Consider the following 17445-nt stretch of genomic DNA (forward strand, 5'->3'; position numbering starts at 1 on the left):
GTTCAAATTCTGTCTCTACTTCACTGTATTCAAATTCACTGAATGCTTTGGTGTATGTGTAAGGGGTGAGGTCAATTTTGGGAAGAAGGAAAGTTTCAAATGATGACACATACTAAAACTTAAAGTAACATTCTATGCTCAAAGTACCATACTTTTGTTATTAAATAATATCCATAATAAAAAAAATCTAGAGTTTCAGTGGTGTATTTGAACAGATAAAATTAATTGTTTTCCTTGTGGTTTTTCAGTAGTTATATTCTTGCGTGGTTCATATAGGTTGCTTTTATATTAATTAGCTTTGCTTTCAATTTTTTTTTTTTAGTTTCTTATAATACGTGCTTTTTTAACCATGTTTCTTAAAGATATGCACTCAGAGACTCTTTCTTTAATACCTTTACTCCACATTCTGCTCAGAGAATTGATTCTTTCTGCGTGACATCATGTTGCTTTTTCCGGCTCATATACCAGCTGTTTATTTTTCTGTTTTCTTTTTTTTAAATTTTGTTTTAATTTCTCCCTGTCTTTTCTACCTTCCCTACCCTTTTCCCCTTTCTCTTTTGTTTTTCTTTTGTCTTCAGCCTATTCTGCAAACTTGGAGTTCTTGTCAGGCATAGGATTTCACTATTTGGTAAGGAGACCCTTGAAAATTACTAGCATGGCCATCACTTGGTTTTCTTTGCCATTTTCACACTGTGTTGTGTGCTGCTATGTTGCATGAATGCATGTTTGCATGGCTGCATGCATGGTCGTCCTAGGTCAAGAAAGGTCCTCCAGGTTGTTTGTAAGGAGCATTACCTGTGGTGAAATTGAAGACTGTCACTTTTTTATACTTGTCCAAAGCACACTTGAAAACCAAAAGGTTACATTATTAAAGAGCAAATGAATAGAAATGGCAGCTTCTGTCATATTTTATTTCAGAGGGGTAAAGCAAAACTGAGCTCTTGCATTTGTGTTTGATTATCTCCGATAGGTTAAATAATGAGCTATTATATATTTAAACCTTTTAACTGCACTTGTGTTTGTAATGCCCTTGAATACAGATTTGCATGTTGACTGCATTGAAGACATTGAAGCTTCATAGTACAGACAGTGAGGCCGAGCGCTTCACTTAGCAAAGCGACTTTTCTAGCACTGCTCACCCTGTAGTCAGTTTGTGTTGGTTTCTGAGAGTTCATGTAGCTGAGGTCCACGTTTTGAGCACTTGCTTTCACCAGCCCTGTGGGGCAGTCACTCACTTCCCACAGACGGTCCTGGCTGTGGGGCTTGAGGACTCTGCAGCCCCTGGCAGAGTTGTGTTTTACTGTTTTATCTTTCCTATATCTGCTGTTATGAACTGACAAAGCAAAATTCAGCCCTATGCTCTATAGGTTTTGAGTCAGTGTTAGGGGAATTTCAGTAATAAAACATTTAGTGTACTGATAGAGATGTTATAAGTTCAATTCCATTACAGGAAAAATTAAAGATTGAGTCAGTCGTTTAAAAGCCACAGTGAACAAACTGAGGAATTGATTGTGTGTGTGTGTGTGTGTGTGTGTGTGCATGTCAGACACACACACACACACACACACACACACACACACAAATAACTTATAAGTTCTTTAACACACTCCATATTGTTTTTGAGAAATTATAGTTTCCGGTTTTAATTATTTGATGCCATATTGGTTTCTAATATTACTTTTATCTCCAGTATTTGGTGCTCTTAAATTTAGTCATTGAAAGTTATAGTTCATATAAATTGCCTGATTTTTTGCATTAATGTTTCAGTTATCCAAAATTAATGGGGAAATTATCTTCTGAATAATTTCCAGTTGACAGGCTTTTGACTCCTCTTCGACACAGAAAAGTTTCTATGAAAATATTCAGACAGAATTTTCATGTACTCTTTAACCTTCTCATAGTAACAGTAGATGCAAGCAGCCTCCAGCTGTCTTCAGACAGTTCTGACTCATGCAATACATCTCTGATGGGGACCTCATTTCTCAGCAGCACTGTTTGCATTCTTATGAATAAGCATACTTTCTGTTGTGCTCTTTCTAACTTCTTACATATTGTAAATTCTTGGTTTTCTATGTTACATTTCTGTAATTTCCTTTAAAAAAAAAATCATTTGAGGTATTCCATACGTGCAGCAAGATACACAAATCTTAAGGACAGTCTGATATTAGATGCTGCTGAACGTTTACATATGTATGTATCCATTTGTTCAGTCGTGACATACCTAAAGCCCTCGTGCCATTTCCTGGTTTATAACCCTCTAAACAGCAACTATATTGTAGACTTTCATTACCCTGAATTAATTTTTCCTGTTATTTAACCTCCTTTTTTTTTCCCTTTTGAATATATTAATTAAAGATTCAGTAATTGATGATAAACACGTAATATAACTCGTCCTACCTGTCAGGTAGAGAAGAATTGGACTTTTGACATTCATTCTATCTCTGTGGAATTCTGATATTCCATTTAGACATTGCATTTTAAATCCCTTAGCATTTAAATACTTTTTTTTTACTTTTTAGCCAGGACTTATTGGAGATCTACTTTGTATCTCTTCCTCAACATCATGTTTTTGTGAATTCTTTATATTATTCTAGCATCTGTTGTTATTGTTTTGAATTTGCTTTGGCATTTTCCAGTAAAATAACACACACTTCAAGAGGCTTTTATTCAGCGAGCATACTCTAATGCAGACTTGTCCAATTATTAGAGTCTTTAAGTCTAAGACATGTAAACTGTAGACGATACCGTTATAACCTGGCTCCTGACACTAATGTGATGTCCCGGAGGGAACAGGGGGCTTTGAATTGGAAAACCCCGATTAGTCCTATATTTGTAACTAAAACAGCTGAATGACTTGGACGAGGGTTTTTACTTCTCTGAACCTTGGTGTTTTTGTTTGTTTGTTTGTTTGTTTTTGTGTTATTCGTTTTTGAAGTTGGTTAAAATAACTACTAATCTTAGAGATCTGTTGCATGTTTCAAATCTAATGTTGGATGACAGATGTTAAAGGGCTACGTAAACTACAACCTTACGACATCGCCTCTCAGGCCTTCCTAGACTGAATTGACAGTTGAGGTTCACAAAGGATTCCTTGGGCTCTGTGTCTGTGAGCAAAGGCACGTTGTAGAAAGATGCACATTAACCTGAAACGTGTCAGGAAGATGTGAGTGAGACAAAGGAGAGTGGGACAGTCACCCAAGGGACAAAGCACTTGTCCTGTGGGGCGCTGGTTTGATGAGTAAGAGGATGTTTATTCCAAGTTGGACGCCAAATTGTAGTTATATCTCCAAACCTCATCTGTAGGTAAAATATTTTTCTGATCTATAAAGTGAGGAATCCCCGAATGTGGGCTTAACACATTTGTGAATATCTTTTACCTAAATATTTCCTATAGAAGGATGCATGCTATGTGAAAATTAAAGAGATTACTAGTGTTTTTATGGCTCATATGTTATTTTTGAGGCATTGAAACCATTTCATTTTATATTAGATAAAAGGTAAGGTTTTAAAAAGGGGGCCAAGCCATATTCCCACTGAACAGTACTTCTGGTATATTGGTTAGAATACTTTATGGGGACAAGTAATAAAGAAAATAGTATTTTGTTTCTATATAGGCTTCCCATTTGAAATGCCACTAGTGATTATAAGTTCATGCAGTCTTGTATTTTGGAAAATCAGTTAGGACATGGTCAGGACCCAGGCCGGCTGACAAGCGATAAGGATGCCATTCGCCATATTCAAGGACCCATTGTTGACTAAGGAGTTAGTGCCTTTAATCCCACCATTTCCCCCCATGTTTGCTAAGTGAAACTTATGATTACGAATTTCAAGGCAGTGAGATAGCAGAGCCCCTGTGGACCACCCCACCGAATTTCCCAGCACGTTTGTGCTCACTGTGCTTCAGCCTCCATGGCCTCGCTCTGCTCCTGGACTGTGTCATGTCCCTTTCTGCCCAGGGTCTCTCATGTGCTGTCCCTGCTGACTGGAATAGATTCCCGTACATAGCATTCACCTGTCCAGTCCCTCAGATCCATCCTTCAGAGTTCAACCCAAATAGTCCTCTCTCAGGAAAACCTTTCCCCCCTCCTCGGTTTTCCTCCCTCCTCCTGCCGCTAGAACTTTCTCCGAGCTCTAATACCCGCCCTTCATCTCACTGATGATGTTACTAGATTAACATTTCTTTCTGGAACAAAAAACACTCAGCTCTTAGAGGGTTCATTGCTGTATCCTCAGTGCGTAGCAGGAAGTCTGACACAGTAGGCATTTTATAAATACCTGGTGACTGAAGGAATGAACCAACCACATCCTGCCTTCACGACGCCTACAGTTTAATAGAGAAGATAGATAAGTGAGCAGATGTTTCCAACAATGAGATAAGTGCTCTCAATTTGAAATTTTCTCACATTCACGAATAACCCAAACTTTACTTTTTTTCTCTGGAGATTATTAAGAAAAATGCAGTATCAAGTTATCTCACAGTTTGTGAGAATCATGCTTTTACAATTCCTGAAGCAGTCCCTGAAAGCACTTAAGGCACTTACATTGACACAGAAGGGACACATAATTAGTGACTCTTCACACAAGGCCCTTAAGCTCAACCAACAATGATCTTTTCAGTGTGAGGAACTATTTGAGAAAGCTGACACAAAATAGTTATTGGGAGGGCTTTTCTGCTTTTCCATTTTCTGGTGAATTTTTAACATATTAGTGAGACAGTAAATTGTCCAGAGAGTCCTCAGGGTTACTGGAGAATTTCCAAATTTGATAGCAGAGAGACTTCTGGAAATGCCTGGAGAAAAACGAGCGTGTTGTAGCATAATGAGCATAATATTCCAACATTTCTTCTGGTTTGACCTCAGATGACCCCAGAACTCAACATATCACATCATTAATACAACTCTAGTATTAGCTGCAGGAATAATGAACGAGATAAGTATTATGTGTTTAAATAAAACTCTAGTTCTTCTTAAAATACTCATTTTTTTCCCTCTTAGGTGAGTATGCAGGATTGAAATTGGCACATAAATCTTTACGTTATGTTTGAAAGAGTTTTAACATTAAATAAAGTAATACAATGAATTCTATCAGTTGGTATCTCTCCTTGTTTAAATAATTAGTGGATCAAGTTTACATTGATCCTTCTGTCAGCTCCCCCCCAAAGTCCGTTCATGTATTTACATGAAGACTGCTACCGTCTAGCTCGAGATATTAGAAAATTAGGATACACTTGTATTATCCCTAAAGATGTTCAGGTTGTGCTTGCATTTGTTTAATAGGACATATATGATGAGAGGAAAATCATTTGAAGTGCTAAGAATCTCAGGATCATGCGTGTCTGAGAACTGCATGTGTCTTTATGCTGAGAACGTCATGGTCCCATCAGGCAGTCTGCTCCTTCTGCTAACTGCTGTCACTCATCACTAGAAGACCATTAAGGTCTTGCTTTAAAAAATCTGTAGACAAGAGTCCCCTGGATTTAACTTGTTTTTTTATTGATATAAAAAAATAACCCATTTCTTATGAAGAGGCAGCTTAGGTCAGAAATATCAGAATCAGACACTATAATGAAAACGGTATCAGAAGATAGTATTAGAGTGATACAGGTATTTCTTTCATTTGAACTTATTACTATGAGAGACTTTCCTGACTCCCGAACAGATGAAAAGTATGTGTAATTATATGAAATATGTTTTCAGTTTAACTGAAATGTCTCAGCAAGTAAAGGAATCAGCAATTTTACTTTTCTCAGTATCACAGACTCTAGAAGTAATAAAATAATTGGCACTGTTCAATTTCTCTCTGTCCCTTAATTTTGAGAGAGTTTTGTATATTTTGCGTAATTTTATTTTCCAATATTAATAAGTATTCTGCCAAGATTAATCATTTCCTCAAAGAAGAGAACAGAATGAAATATTGTGTCAAGAACCAAGTAAGAAAAGTGGAGAAGAAGAATAAAAATAAAAATGGCTGTTAACTGCTCTCCCAGAGGAGAGAAGGTCAACATTCTGATAATCCTCAATAAATCAGATTACAAAACTGATATAATGTCAAATTTTGGATAATGTTGAAAACTCCTGAGTTATAGAAACCTTGTATTAAATATCGCAAAACAATTTGGGATTAAAATACAAAAAGATATGTTGACTCTGACAGCGTTAACTTTGTTATTTTTATTTAGAGAGAGGTATTATTTTATGAGGCTGGTACAATGTTTTTTAAGACCCAGTGCTTGCTTCTATCTGTGGTTATTAGATTCCGGTACGAATGTGATTTTAACAATGTACCTTTCATGATTACACACACACATTCACACTGAGGCAAACACACAGTCTCAATGACACATAAGTGACCGATCCATAAATGTGTCCCTCAGTGTTTAGCGGTGAGGCAAGCTATGCTGAAGAAAGGGACGTAGCGTGGACCTTAAAAAAGTGTGAGTTTAAAAATACCAAACTTTGTTTTTTTTTATACTGCTCAGAACAGTTAAGCGATTACATAGTTACATACACGAACATACAATCATCCCTTTACAATTGTACCATCTCACCACACTTTCACCAGCCCTTCCTGTTCTTACTAAGAGCATGGTAACATTTCCGATTATGGTGATCTGATAGCCTTAAAAAAGGCAATTTTATTGCATTTAAAAGCCTTAGTCACTACATGCTTTATCCCTTCTAGACTAACCATTGTTTAGGCTTCTAAAATGGGTACTTCTGCTTGGTCTACACGATAAAGTGCTGAAGATTGAATTTAGATTTGTTCTTCATTCCTTAGGGGCCTTTGTTATGGTTTTTCACATTGAGATATTTACATTAAAGTGGTCCTTCCTCTAATATGGAGAGTACTGCAATGGGTGGCTTCCTGGAGCTTGCAATTTGTGACTTTAACCATCGCAGAAATCTCATACTCACCACACACATTTTCATTGGGCCCCTGGTGCCATTTCCTACTCTCTTACTCACATCCCACAGTCATTGCACAGAGGTGTAATTGAGCGCCTGCTGTATGCCAAACAGTGTCTAGGTGCTGGGTTACGTCAAGAAACAAAGCAAACAGAAATCTTGCCACCATAAGCATAAAGGAATGGTGGTTTAAAATACCCCTGGTCTTTCTGTGGGGAAGGGCCTGGGTAGGTTCAGTACAAAGTGCAAATACCTGAGCATTCACATGAAGAGACAGTAGATCAGAAGGGAAAGGGAAAAGGACTGTGGGGTTTAGGGAGTGAGGACCAGTCTCTGGTGCTGAATAATAGTTTCATCAGCGTTAGCTTGTGTCCCTCCTTTCTCCTGGGCCGCCTTCTCATTTTCTGGGCTGCATGCTCTTTAACTTTTATGCTCCAAGTATTGGAGGCCCTGGACCTTTTTTCTTCACACACACAGAAACACACACACACACAAGGTGCCAAAAAATGTACACACATATTAAGAAAGGAAAAACTGCATTAAAATTGTAATACTCAGTATGTACCGACAACAAAAGATGAATGAATACAAGTCACGTGTGACTTCTGCAGTTACAAGAAGTGCTCAAAGTGGTTCCCATCAGCATAATTTTAATACAGCTTTTTCCTTTCTTAAAATGTGTATACATTTTTCGGGCACCCTCTCTATATATACTCATATTGGCTAATTTCACTTAGGCCCATGATTTAAAGAATTTCCTATACGCTTATGATGTCCATATGTATATAGCTCCAACGGAGGTCGCTGTCTGCACTCCAGACTTCTGTATCAGTCGCCCCTTCCACAGCTTATGGAGATTAACAAGCCCACACACTTAACTTACGGGAAGTGGAGGACAGGACCCCTACCCCCTCCTCCCACATTCTGCTCCTTTCAGGTCTCTCTCCGCATCTTTAAATTGCATCACCATTCACCCGTTGCTCGTACAGCTGCCCACCCAGACAGTCTTGGAGTTTTATCCTTGTCTCCTGACCCTGTCGCCTCTCATTTAGTTCAAAAGCAAAAACTTAACATAGCTTATTACTGTCTTCACTGCTTATATCCTGATCCAAATTTACCATCGTCAGTCCTCTGATTCTGGGCTACTGTAGTAGCTTCCTAACTAACTTCCACTCTTGCCCTTCCAGAGTTTTGTACATTGTGACTTGATCCTTTTAAGATATGAATCAAACACCATCCTGTTCATAACCTAGCACTGTCTTTCGATTGCACTTCAAAAAATCCAAAGTTCTTGCTCTTGTTTCAAGGCTCTAGGACCTGGCCTGTCCCCTCCTGTCTGCCCCTGGTCCTCCTTCTTTCCCCTGAATCTGCCCACATTGGCCACCTTGACTTCCTTGCCTGGGACGCCAGGTTCATTTCCTGCCTCAGAGCCTGTGCATGGGCTGTTCGCTCTGCCTGGGCCCTTCTCCCACATACATGCATGGTTTGTTCCTTCCCTTCATTCAACGCTCTGCTCAGATGCCACCTCCTTGGGGATGGCCTCCTGGTCACTCACCCTGTTACTCTATGCAGTTGCTCTGATCCCGATATCCTGCTGCATGTTTTTATTGTGGCCTGGTACTAGGCAATATATTGAATTTTTGATTAATAGCTCATTATCTGTATCCCCCACTGAAATGCAGGTACCATGAGAACTCTATTTGCTTATTGCCGGAAGTTTGAGAGCCCTTGGTATTTGACATGTATTTATTGAGTGAATGAATAAACGAATAACACTTCCACGGGTTACAGTACAAGCTCTAAGATTCCCACCAGCCAATAGACAGGGACATAACAAGTTCTGCCCTTCTGCTGATTTTGTCTTCATTGTTACCAGAAATTCTGAGATATGAAGCACACGATAAATGGAAGTTCTCTTAAGAACTGAGAGTCTCAGCAATGAATGCCTTTTTTTTTTTCATATTGGTATCATATCACTAAACTGACTTGCTCTCATTCTGAAGCAATTATTGATTTCTATGTATATTTAATTTATTTTAGGATTTTTTTGTATAAAGGATATAACATACTCAAATGTTATAAAAACTTACGTTTAACTAGGAGTTGTTAACGTCAGGACCCAGGGAACGACTATGTTATACAGTGAATGTCAAACTGTATTATGAGCAAATCACTTTGTAACTTTGGATTCATCATTTTATTGATTTGCTTTTCTGTTTCCTATCACAAAGTAAAATATATGTAGTAATTATATAATTCACATTTCTGTACTTTATGACAAAATACACCAATCAAAATGAATTTCATCTTACTTTCAAGAGCAGTACCCCGCCGTTTCAAATATCTCATGAGAGTAAGATTTAACTTCTTCAGCTTCTGATGCTTTTTTACATGATCGCTCGGTGCTTCTTTTTCACCAAAAACCAACGACATTCAGGCACATTAATTTATCTTAATGCAGTTGAATGTAATAAGAGAGCAGAGACATTGGGTAATTAAATTGGAATTAAATTTATTTGACTTTTAGCCCACCTCTTTTCATAAAGGCTATGAGCTGACTTGAAAAGTTGGCAGACAATATGATTTAAAAATAAGATGAGTTGGTATGAGGCAGGGGATGTACTGAAGAATCCAGTCAAAGCCCTTCATCCTGGTGCAATGCTTTGAACGCTTCCTGAGTATGTCAGCTACTTGATGAGACCTGCTTTATCGCTTCTCTATTTACATTCGCATAACCACTTGTAAGCAGAAAAACTGCATGATTTGAAACTTGATTATCAAAAATCTTTTTGAGTTATTATTACTGAGTTGTGCCATGGACTAATTTTCAAAACACAGACATTAATAGAAAAGAAGAGCACTGAAAAATTTTCCGGGCAATTTATACAGCATTTTGTTTCCTCTTCAGGAAATGATGCAACGTCAATTGTCAACTGTCTTCATATTTTGGGTCAGACTTTGGATGCGAGGTAAATGGATACATTTTTATCTACATCAGTGAGGGTAGTGGTGATATGTAAGAATACTGAGACAAACCTAGTGTCTTGATTTATTATTTGGATGGTAATAAAGACTTCAGGTGAAAAGAAAATCTTGTGTAAATTATAAAAACAATGACATTTTATTATATTTATGATCATATATAAATTATTACTTAAATTTTATATAATTACTATAGCAGCTCGGTATGTGCTTGCGGGCTGAATTAGGAATGTACTGGGAGGTAAACATGGTGAGCTGCAACTCTAGGGCTCGCACTAACGTCTAGGCATGGTGCTTCTCCACATTTGTAATAACGTTTAGCTTTGTAGGAACATGGGGGTTTATTCTCAGTTTACAGATGAGTAAACTGAAGCTTAAGATTGCATAGTAAGTGCGGAAGTGGATTAGCTCCCAAGTCTGTGCCCCTTCTTCTTTGCGCTAAACAACATGACCGGAAATCTAACATGTGAACTAAATACAAAAGCGATCTATTAGCACGACAGATTCAGCCTTTGAGCCGTATATTAAATTCATTTATTATCAAGGATAAATCTAACTTAAAGTTTCTGAGCATCTCCTACAGAGAATAGCCCATGATATTCTCGGATTATCCATTTTTGTCTTTAAAATTTTACTTGAGGTGTTTTGTGTAATACATGAAGAAAGGGATGCCATTATACACCTTGATTTCTTACTAGAAATAGTGGCATTAGAGTGTCACTTTTGTACAGTGTTTGGTCTTCAGAGGCTAATTTAGGAAAGACTGATTGCTACCTTGAAGCACAAAATATCTATATAGTTTGGTTTAGTTGGCATAATGTTTCTTTCACAGCCATTGCCTCAGGGAACAGTCTAGTTCTGTTGGATTTGAGATGAACGAAACTGGCTCAGAAGCTGTGTTTTATTAGTTATAAAATAAACATTCTCAGAATTTGAGACCTCTGGTTGAAAACAAAGCTTTAGCCCTGCCCTTCGAGGTCTGATTTAAATTGATCCTGAAGGAATTTAGGAATGGTTATGCGTTTATAGAGTACTATGAGCTGTAACTTCAAGTACGTTGAAACAAACGTATTTGAGAGTGGATTTAAAAATGGAGTTGACTGAGTGAATGTTGGATGGACAAATGTACGCAAAGTAGAGTCTGTTTTATCTGGAGTTCACTTGCTCCTCTCGTGTGGTGCAAGTTCTCCCGTGTGTACTTCGTAGGACGGTCATGAAGACTGGCCTGGAGAGTGTGAAAAGTGCGCTCAGGGCATTTCTGGACCACGCCGCCGAGGACCTGGACAAGACCATGGAGAACCTGAAGCAGGGCCAGTTCACCCACACCCGGACCCAACCCAGAGGTGTCACTCAGATCATCAACTACACCACGGTGGCACTGCTGCCCATGCTGTCGTCATTGTTTGAGCACATTGGCCAGCATCAGTTTGGAGAAGATCTGATACGTATGTAAATCTTATTACTTAGAGTTTCATTATCTGAATAGTACAGCCAGAAATTGTGAAAGCCACGTCGAGGTCACTCGGACATTGCTTACACATTAAAGTGCTTTTTCTGCAGAACGCTATAGGTTGATGTTTGAGCTGTAGAAACCGTTCAACTCAAACGGTTGGATTACTGAATCATGTGGGCAATCACTTCTACAGTCAAAGTACAAATTCCAAGTTTTACTGCTTCTGTGTTGTCTCTCTCCATGGCCATTTCCTAATGCCGTTTGACCATGGGACATGCAACACGAAATGTTTTCAGATTATTTCCGAGTCGATGCATATTGTTTCCACAAGCTGGACTACCAACAAACATGAAGATGCTGAGACAAAGTTTGGGTCTAAATAATTGGTTGACTAGGGTGGCTCAAGTGGCTTCTGTTTATAGGTTTCAGTCTATTTTCATAGGGGATGTAACCAGCTGTTGTGGGCTGGAATGCTATAGTTATTAAAAATATCCACAGAATGCCCAACGTTATGTGAAAAAAAAAAAAAAAAAAAGCACATGACCTGCCCTGATGTTCTGCTCCGCTGCTGATGTGAGCAGGAGAGAAGATACAAGCCCCTGTCAAGCAGGCAAGTGGGTCTCGACTGCAGACCCAGCCACTGAGACTCTCAGTGTTGTAGGTCCCCCAGGTGAGTGCAGCTCTGCGTAAAAACCACTGTGTCACTTGGTGGATGACACAGCCATTAGTGGCAAAACGTTTACTTGAACCAGTAGGAGCACAGTGTGGACATGGAAACCGGTCTAGAGGACAAGGATGGTTTCTCCATTCATGTTGTGGTGCTTCCTCCAGCAAATGGTACCCGAGTTGGAATGAGAAATCCAAGGTTCTTACATTTCCTTGCCTTTGAAACTTGTCTTATTGGATCATAGATCATTATAAGGTTTTGTTTGATTTTCTAGCTTTTAACTACCAGAGTGACTTGCTGATACCCTTAAATGTCAGATCATTTCAGAAATAACTATCATACTCTCCTCCAGCTTTCTCGTGCTTGTTCCTTTGAGACTTAAAAAGATAAACAGGCTTTGTATACCTTTGAAACAGGAGTCAAAATCTACCTCTCCTCCCAGATATTCTTGTGCTTAATTTTGTTCTTGAAAAAAATCTTTTATACCTAGAGAAAAATTACAAAAAAATGTTCCTGATAATATTCTGAATTATCACAACATGATTTTTTAGGACACCTTCAGCTCTTCAGAAAAAGAATTTTGTTTGAGAATGAGTTTTTATATTTCATTTGACATATTTGTTTGTTCTTATATTGCTTATTTCAAATGTTAAAATATTGATGTGCCTTCAATATTGGGTTTTGTTTTTAGCCTAAACTTCCTTGGGACAGTGTATGAATAACAAGATTTTTTTTTTTTTTCTCACATGAGATTTTCTTTTTCCTTAGTGGAAGAGGTACAGGTATCATGTTACAGAATTCTGACTAGCTTATATGCTTTGGGAACGAGCAAGAGTATTTATGTGGAAAGGTAAGATTTTAAAATTTCACATCGTATTCATAGCTGTTTCAAGCATTATAACTATTTATTTCAAGAGTCTTCACTTTATAAAATTTCCCTTAGTTATAAGCTCAAGAACCAGGTTCATGTATTGAATTTATTGGGGGTAATTAGATCATCTTTAAGCCAAATTTGAATTGATATAATAAAAGATAGCTGAGTTATGAAAAAAAGTAAAGCAATCATGGTAAAGACCATGTTTAATATGCAGTTTAAACTTGAGTGTTTATGTCTTATGAAGGAATCTGCTAGTACAGTTTCCCATTATGTATCAGAAATAAATGTGTATATATATATATATATATAAATGTGTGTATATGTATATATGTGTGTATGTGTATATATATATATGTATACACATATATGTGTGTGTGTGTGTATATATATATATATATATAAATATATATATATACACACACATACACACCCCCATGTATTTATCTATATATCTTGCAGTTATAAAGTGATTTGGGGAGAATATAAAAATAAAATTTTGAAGATGAGTAAAGGATACTTTGAAAAAAATGAAAAATTCACACTGTACTAATAAAAATGTAGATATTTTAGTACAGTCTTCTAAAAGAAAAATTGCTATTTCCAGAATACCAACACAAATGATCAGAGTTGGTCTTATAACTACTAATGGAATAAAAAAAAGTAATGTATATTAAATAATTTACATGAATTATTAATGAAAGGATTCATGGAGTCAGATGTAAGAGAAGAAATTACCCAGAGGTCATACATGAAACATTTTAAGCTATTAAATTCTTAAATAAATTATTTGTCATTATTTTAAAATAGTTATTGAACCCATACTGTGTACCTGCAATTTTGCAATTCTGCATCCCCATTTTTAGGCAAAGAAAGCAAAACTTAGAGTAATTTTCCTACAATGGTGTAAGAGGAATAAGATTGGGACTCAGGTCTGTCTGAATCAAAACCTGTGACCTTAGTAATTCCGTGATGTCCTAAATTGTTTTTAATAATGACATGTTAATAAGTATTTGATTTGAACTCACTTTATTCAATGTCATTCTATGAAGGGCCTTTTTCTACTAGCTAAGTACCTAGTCATTTTTAAGTTAAAACATTAGGTATCAGACATTTTCAATTTAGGCATTCTATTTTTTAACAAGAAATTTAAGATTGCCTAAGAGAATTATGTAATTATAATTAGATCCATTTTATTGACTTTTCAGATGAAATATTTATATAAAAGCATTTAAGGAGTTCATAATAGGCTGAAATAACTCTCATTATGCTATATTTACTGGTAATAAACACTTAATGTGCCAGTAAAGCCTTGGATTGAGTTGATAACTAAGAGAGAGTGATAATTTCTGTCAGTGGTAGGGGAGCCTGGGGTCATAACCTGCTCTGGAATAATTACTCACAATATGATTCCTTAAACACCATCCTTCCCTTGAAAATGACAACTCAATTTTAAGAGTTATCAATAGCTTTTAGCATTAGTATATCTTAATATTCATGGCTGTCCTAGTGTTACTTACATATGATAATTTTCATGAAATTATATTAGTATTAGTACTTCATTTTTAAATTTTTATTAATCTGTATTCACATAGCAAGAATGCTTCCTCAGTAGGTCATTATTTTTAAAAAAAGAAAAGAGAAAAACGAAATGTCCTAACTTGTGGGGGATTTACAGGTTTTTTTGTTGTTATTTTGGTCTGTACTTTTTAAGTTATTTTTAGCTTTTTCTAAATGGCAAGGATCTTGCTATTGAAAGCATATGATGTTTTGCAATATAGAAGTTGCATTTGGAAGTGGATTTTATTCGTAGCACTTTTATCAACTCTCTTCGGGGTTAACCTTGCCAATTTTCCTGTAACTTCTTGAGTTATTTACCTGGAAGACATAAAAACCATAAGCATTTCCTACTTACAGACAGCGTTCTGCGCTAGGAGAATGTCTGGCTGCCTTCGCTGGTGCCTTTCCCGTGGCGTTCTTGGAAACTCATCTCGACAAACATAATATTTACTCCATCTACAACACTAAGTCTGTGCGCGAGAGAGCAGGTAATGCAGACGCATGCGCAGCATTTGAGATGTGAAGCTAAAACTGAATGACAGCGATTGGATTTTCCTACAGTGACTTTTAACAGGCCATTTCAGTTCACTGTCTCCAGTGCGCTTGGCTCTTACGTGTTATTATTTGGATTTTTTTTTTTTTTTAATACTGAATACTATTCCAGTAGTGTTTCTGAAAGAAAATTAGTTTGATGTCTTCTAAGTTCACGAACCACAGACAAATTAACACTTAAAAATAAGAAAAAATAATCAGCAGATATGAAAAAGTAGGTCAATCTGATTTCTGATCCAGTTATCTCTTACAGATAGCAAGGGTATGACATTCTTATTTATTATCTTTATGGATTTGTACCCTTTGTTTTTTCTTTGTTCACCAGATATGTCTACGTTATTGAGGCAGTTTCATTCCATGTGGCTTTTTCTAATAGTTTTGTTCAATTTTTATCATTTATAAAACTTAAAAACATAAATCTGAAACATCTAATCAGTGACTTTAGTTTGCACCTGACCCTAGCATGTACATCCCTAAAATGTGCATATCTATGTACAGTAGGTATCTACATATACTTACGTGTCATGTCACTTTCCATTTGGGAGAATCTGCTTATTTTCTGGGTAGATAGGCCCATTTTCTTTTTCACTGTCCCACTTGCAAAAGCTTTTAGAACCATTGCTGATGATTTCAAGGGTCAGCCTTTGAGAATCTATTCGAGTTATCTATTAGTTGGATAACAAAAAGATAATAAGCAAGTCATTCCTCTAATCAGCCGCTTAAAGCAATTCATACAGAATTTTCAAGGCCTGACCGTTACACAAGTGCCCTCTTACGTTTTTCTGTTTGATTTCCTCTAAGGCAAGAACCTTTCGCTGCTCACAAATGTGTAACTCTTGGCTAAGATCGTTTCTCTGTGGAATTCATGCTTTCATGGGAGCTGCTGATTTCACTGGAGGGAATAGTGTATTTCATCAAATAAAGAATCTTAAAAACATGAATATTCATTGTTATTTAATTTGCCTATTTTATAATTCTTACTTCATACAACAGAGGAAGTTAAACAAAAATATGTTGAATGTGACTTGGCAATATTTTCCTACAAAATTTCCATAACATATTTGTAAATAGTGAAACATGGTTGAGTTTGAATTATTAATCACTTGTATGAACAATGTCTTATTTAGGATTTTTGATCGTTTGTGAATCAAGAATGAAGCCAATTTGTTATCCATTATAGAAAAGGAATAACACGAAACTGGAAATTTACCTGCTTAAGTTTCCATAGCACATCATTTGCATAACAAAGTAAAGGAATTGAATTTAGTGGTTCCCTTTCATTCATTCTTTTTTTTTTTTTTTTAGTCAGTCCTTCAACAAATAATTGTGAAGCACCCTGTGGTAGGTGGAGGAGATATGCTTCAAAGATAAATAAGATTTGATTCTTTTCCTCAGGGAGTTTTAGTTACAGGAGGAGAGGGAGAGAGACTGATAAATGCACATGGTAGAGTCCAGAATAAAGAACCCTGGGGACCCAAAAGCAGTGGTAGCAGATCACCTGGAAAGACTTCCCAGAGCTGGCACATGATGAATGAGGCATTAGAGACACTGGTACTTCAGGAGAAACTTCAAGTTCTTTGAGGTGGCGATAGCTTTCAGGAGAGAAAGGAATAAAAGGTGAGATGAGTGGAAAGCCAGCAAAGGGGAGGCAAGGCTCCCTGTGTCCGGTGAGGAGTGGGGACTACCAACATGAAGACCATCCTCTCATAGGGTTTTAAATGGGGAGCAATGTGAGTAGATGTGCATTTTAAGAGATACCTCATGCAGAAGTAAGGAAGAGTCACTGATTAGGAAGTGACGGTGACGATGCAGCGTTGCTGTGACTGAGTAAGGCCCTGGGTGGTGTAGACAGAGATGTGATGCTGAGGGACCCGACAGGTGGAATCAGGCTGTGTGGACGATGAGGGAACATCGCACCCTAGAATGGCTCCAGGTTCCTAGCCTGCGTGACTGATTGGATAACGTTGTCACCAACCCACCAACTTGCTCAAGAGGTGGGTTAGAGAGGGGAAAGGTCAAGTTTGAGTATAGACCCATGGTGTTCCAGTTGCTTTTGAGAATTTCAGTATTAGACACCAAAACATTAAAACATAGCCTTTGAAAATTGTTAGATTATAGCAAGAGCCCCTAGGAATGGCCCAAATTGCCTGGGCGAACATATAAGCCAAAACAGAAGAGACTTAAAGACAGATCCCTAGCGAAGACCGACATTTAAAAGTTCAGCAAGGAGAAGAGAGTGATTGAAGGGACTGACAATTCGGAAGAGAGGCCTGACAGACCAAATGCATGGAAGTCAGGAAAGGCGGGGATTTGGGCAAAAGGGAATTTGGTCAGTGATGTGAAAGGTCTTACTTATCTCACAGTAACAGTAAGATGAGGATGATGAAAGCAAATGAAGTGCATGGTGAGAAGCAGAGGCCCTCGAAGAACACCTGGAAATCTAACAATCTAG

General features: G+C 37.3%; 1 protein-coding gene across 9 annotated transcripts in view; it reads left to right on the plus strand.

Moving 5' to 3' along the window:
- RYR2 (ryanodine receptor 2) overlaps positions 1–17445 on the plus strand; it is a 568842-nt gene that overhangs the window by 449064 nt on the left and 102333 nt on the right. For all 9 annotated transcript variants that reach the window (XM_088799091.1, XM_074316770.2, XM_074316771.2 and 6 more), the window contains 5 exons: positions 579–628; positions 9814–9874; positions 11094–11332; positions 12776–12857; positions 14799–14929. In XM_088799091.1, the coding sequence (XP_088655217.1) occupies positions 579–628; positions 9814–9874; positions 11094–11332; positions 12776–12857; positions 14799–14929 (563 nt within the window). The remainder of the gene's footprint in view (positions 1–578; positions 629–9813; positions 9875–11093; positions 11333–12775; positions 12858–14798; positions 14930–17445) is intronic.

The sequence above is a fragment of the Rhinolophus sinicus genome, chromosome 6 (genome assembly GCF_057876585.1).
Source record: "Rhinolophus sinicus isolate RSI-liver-muscle chromosome 6, RSI-T2T, whole genome shotgun sequence".
NCBI lineage: Eukaryota > Metazoa > Chordata > Mammalia > Chiroptera > Rhinolophidae > Rhinolophus > Rhinolophus sinicus.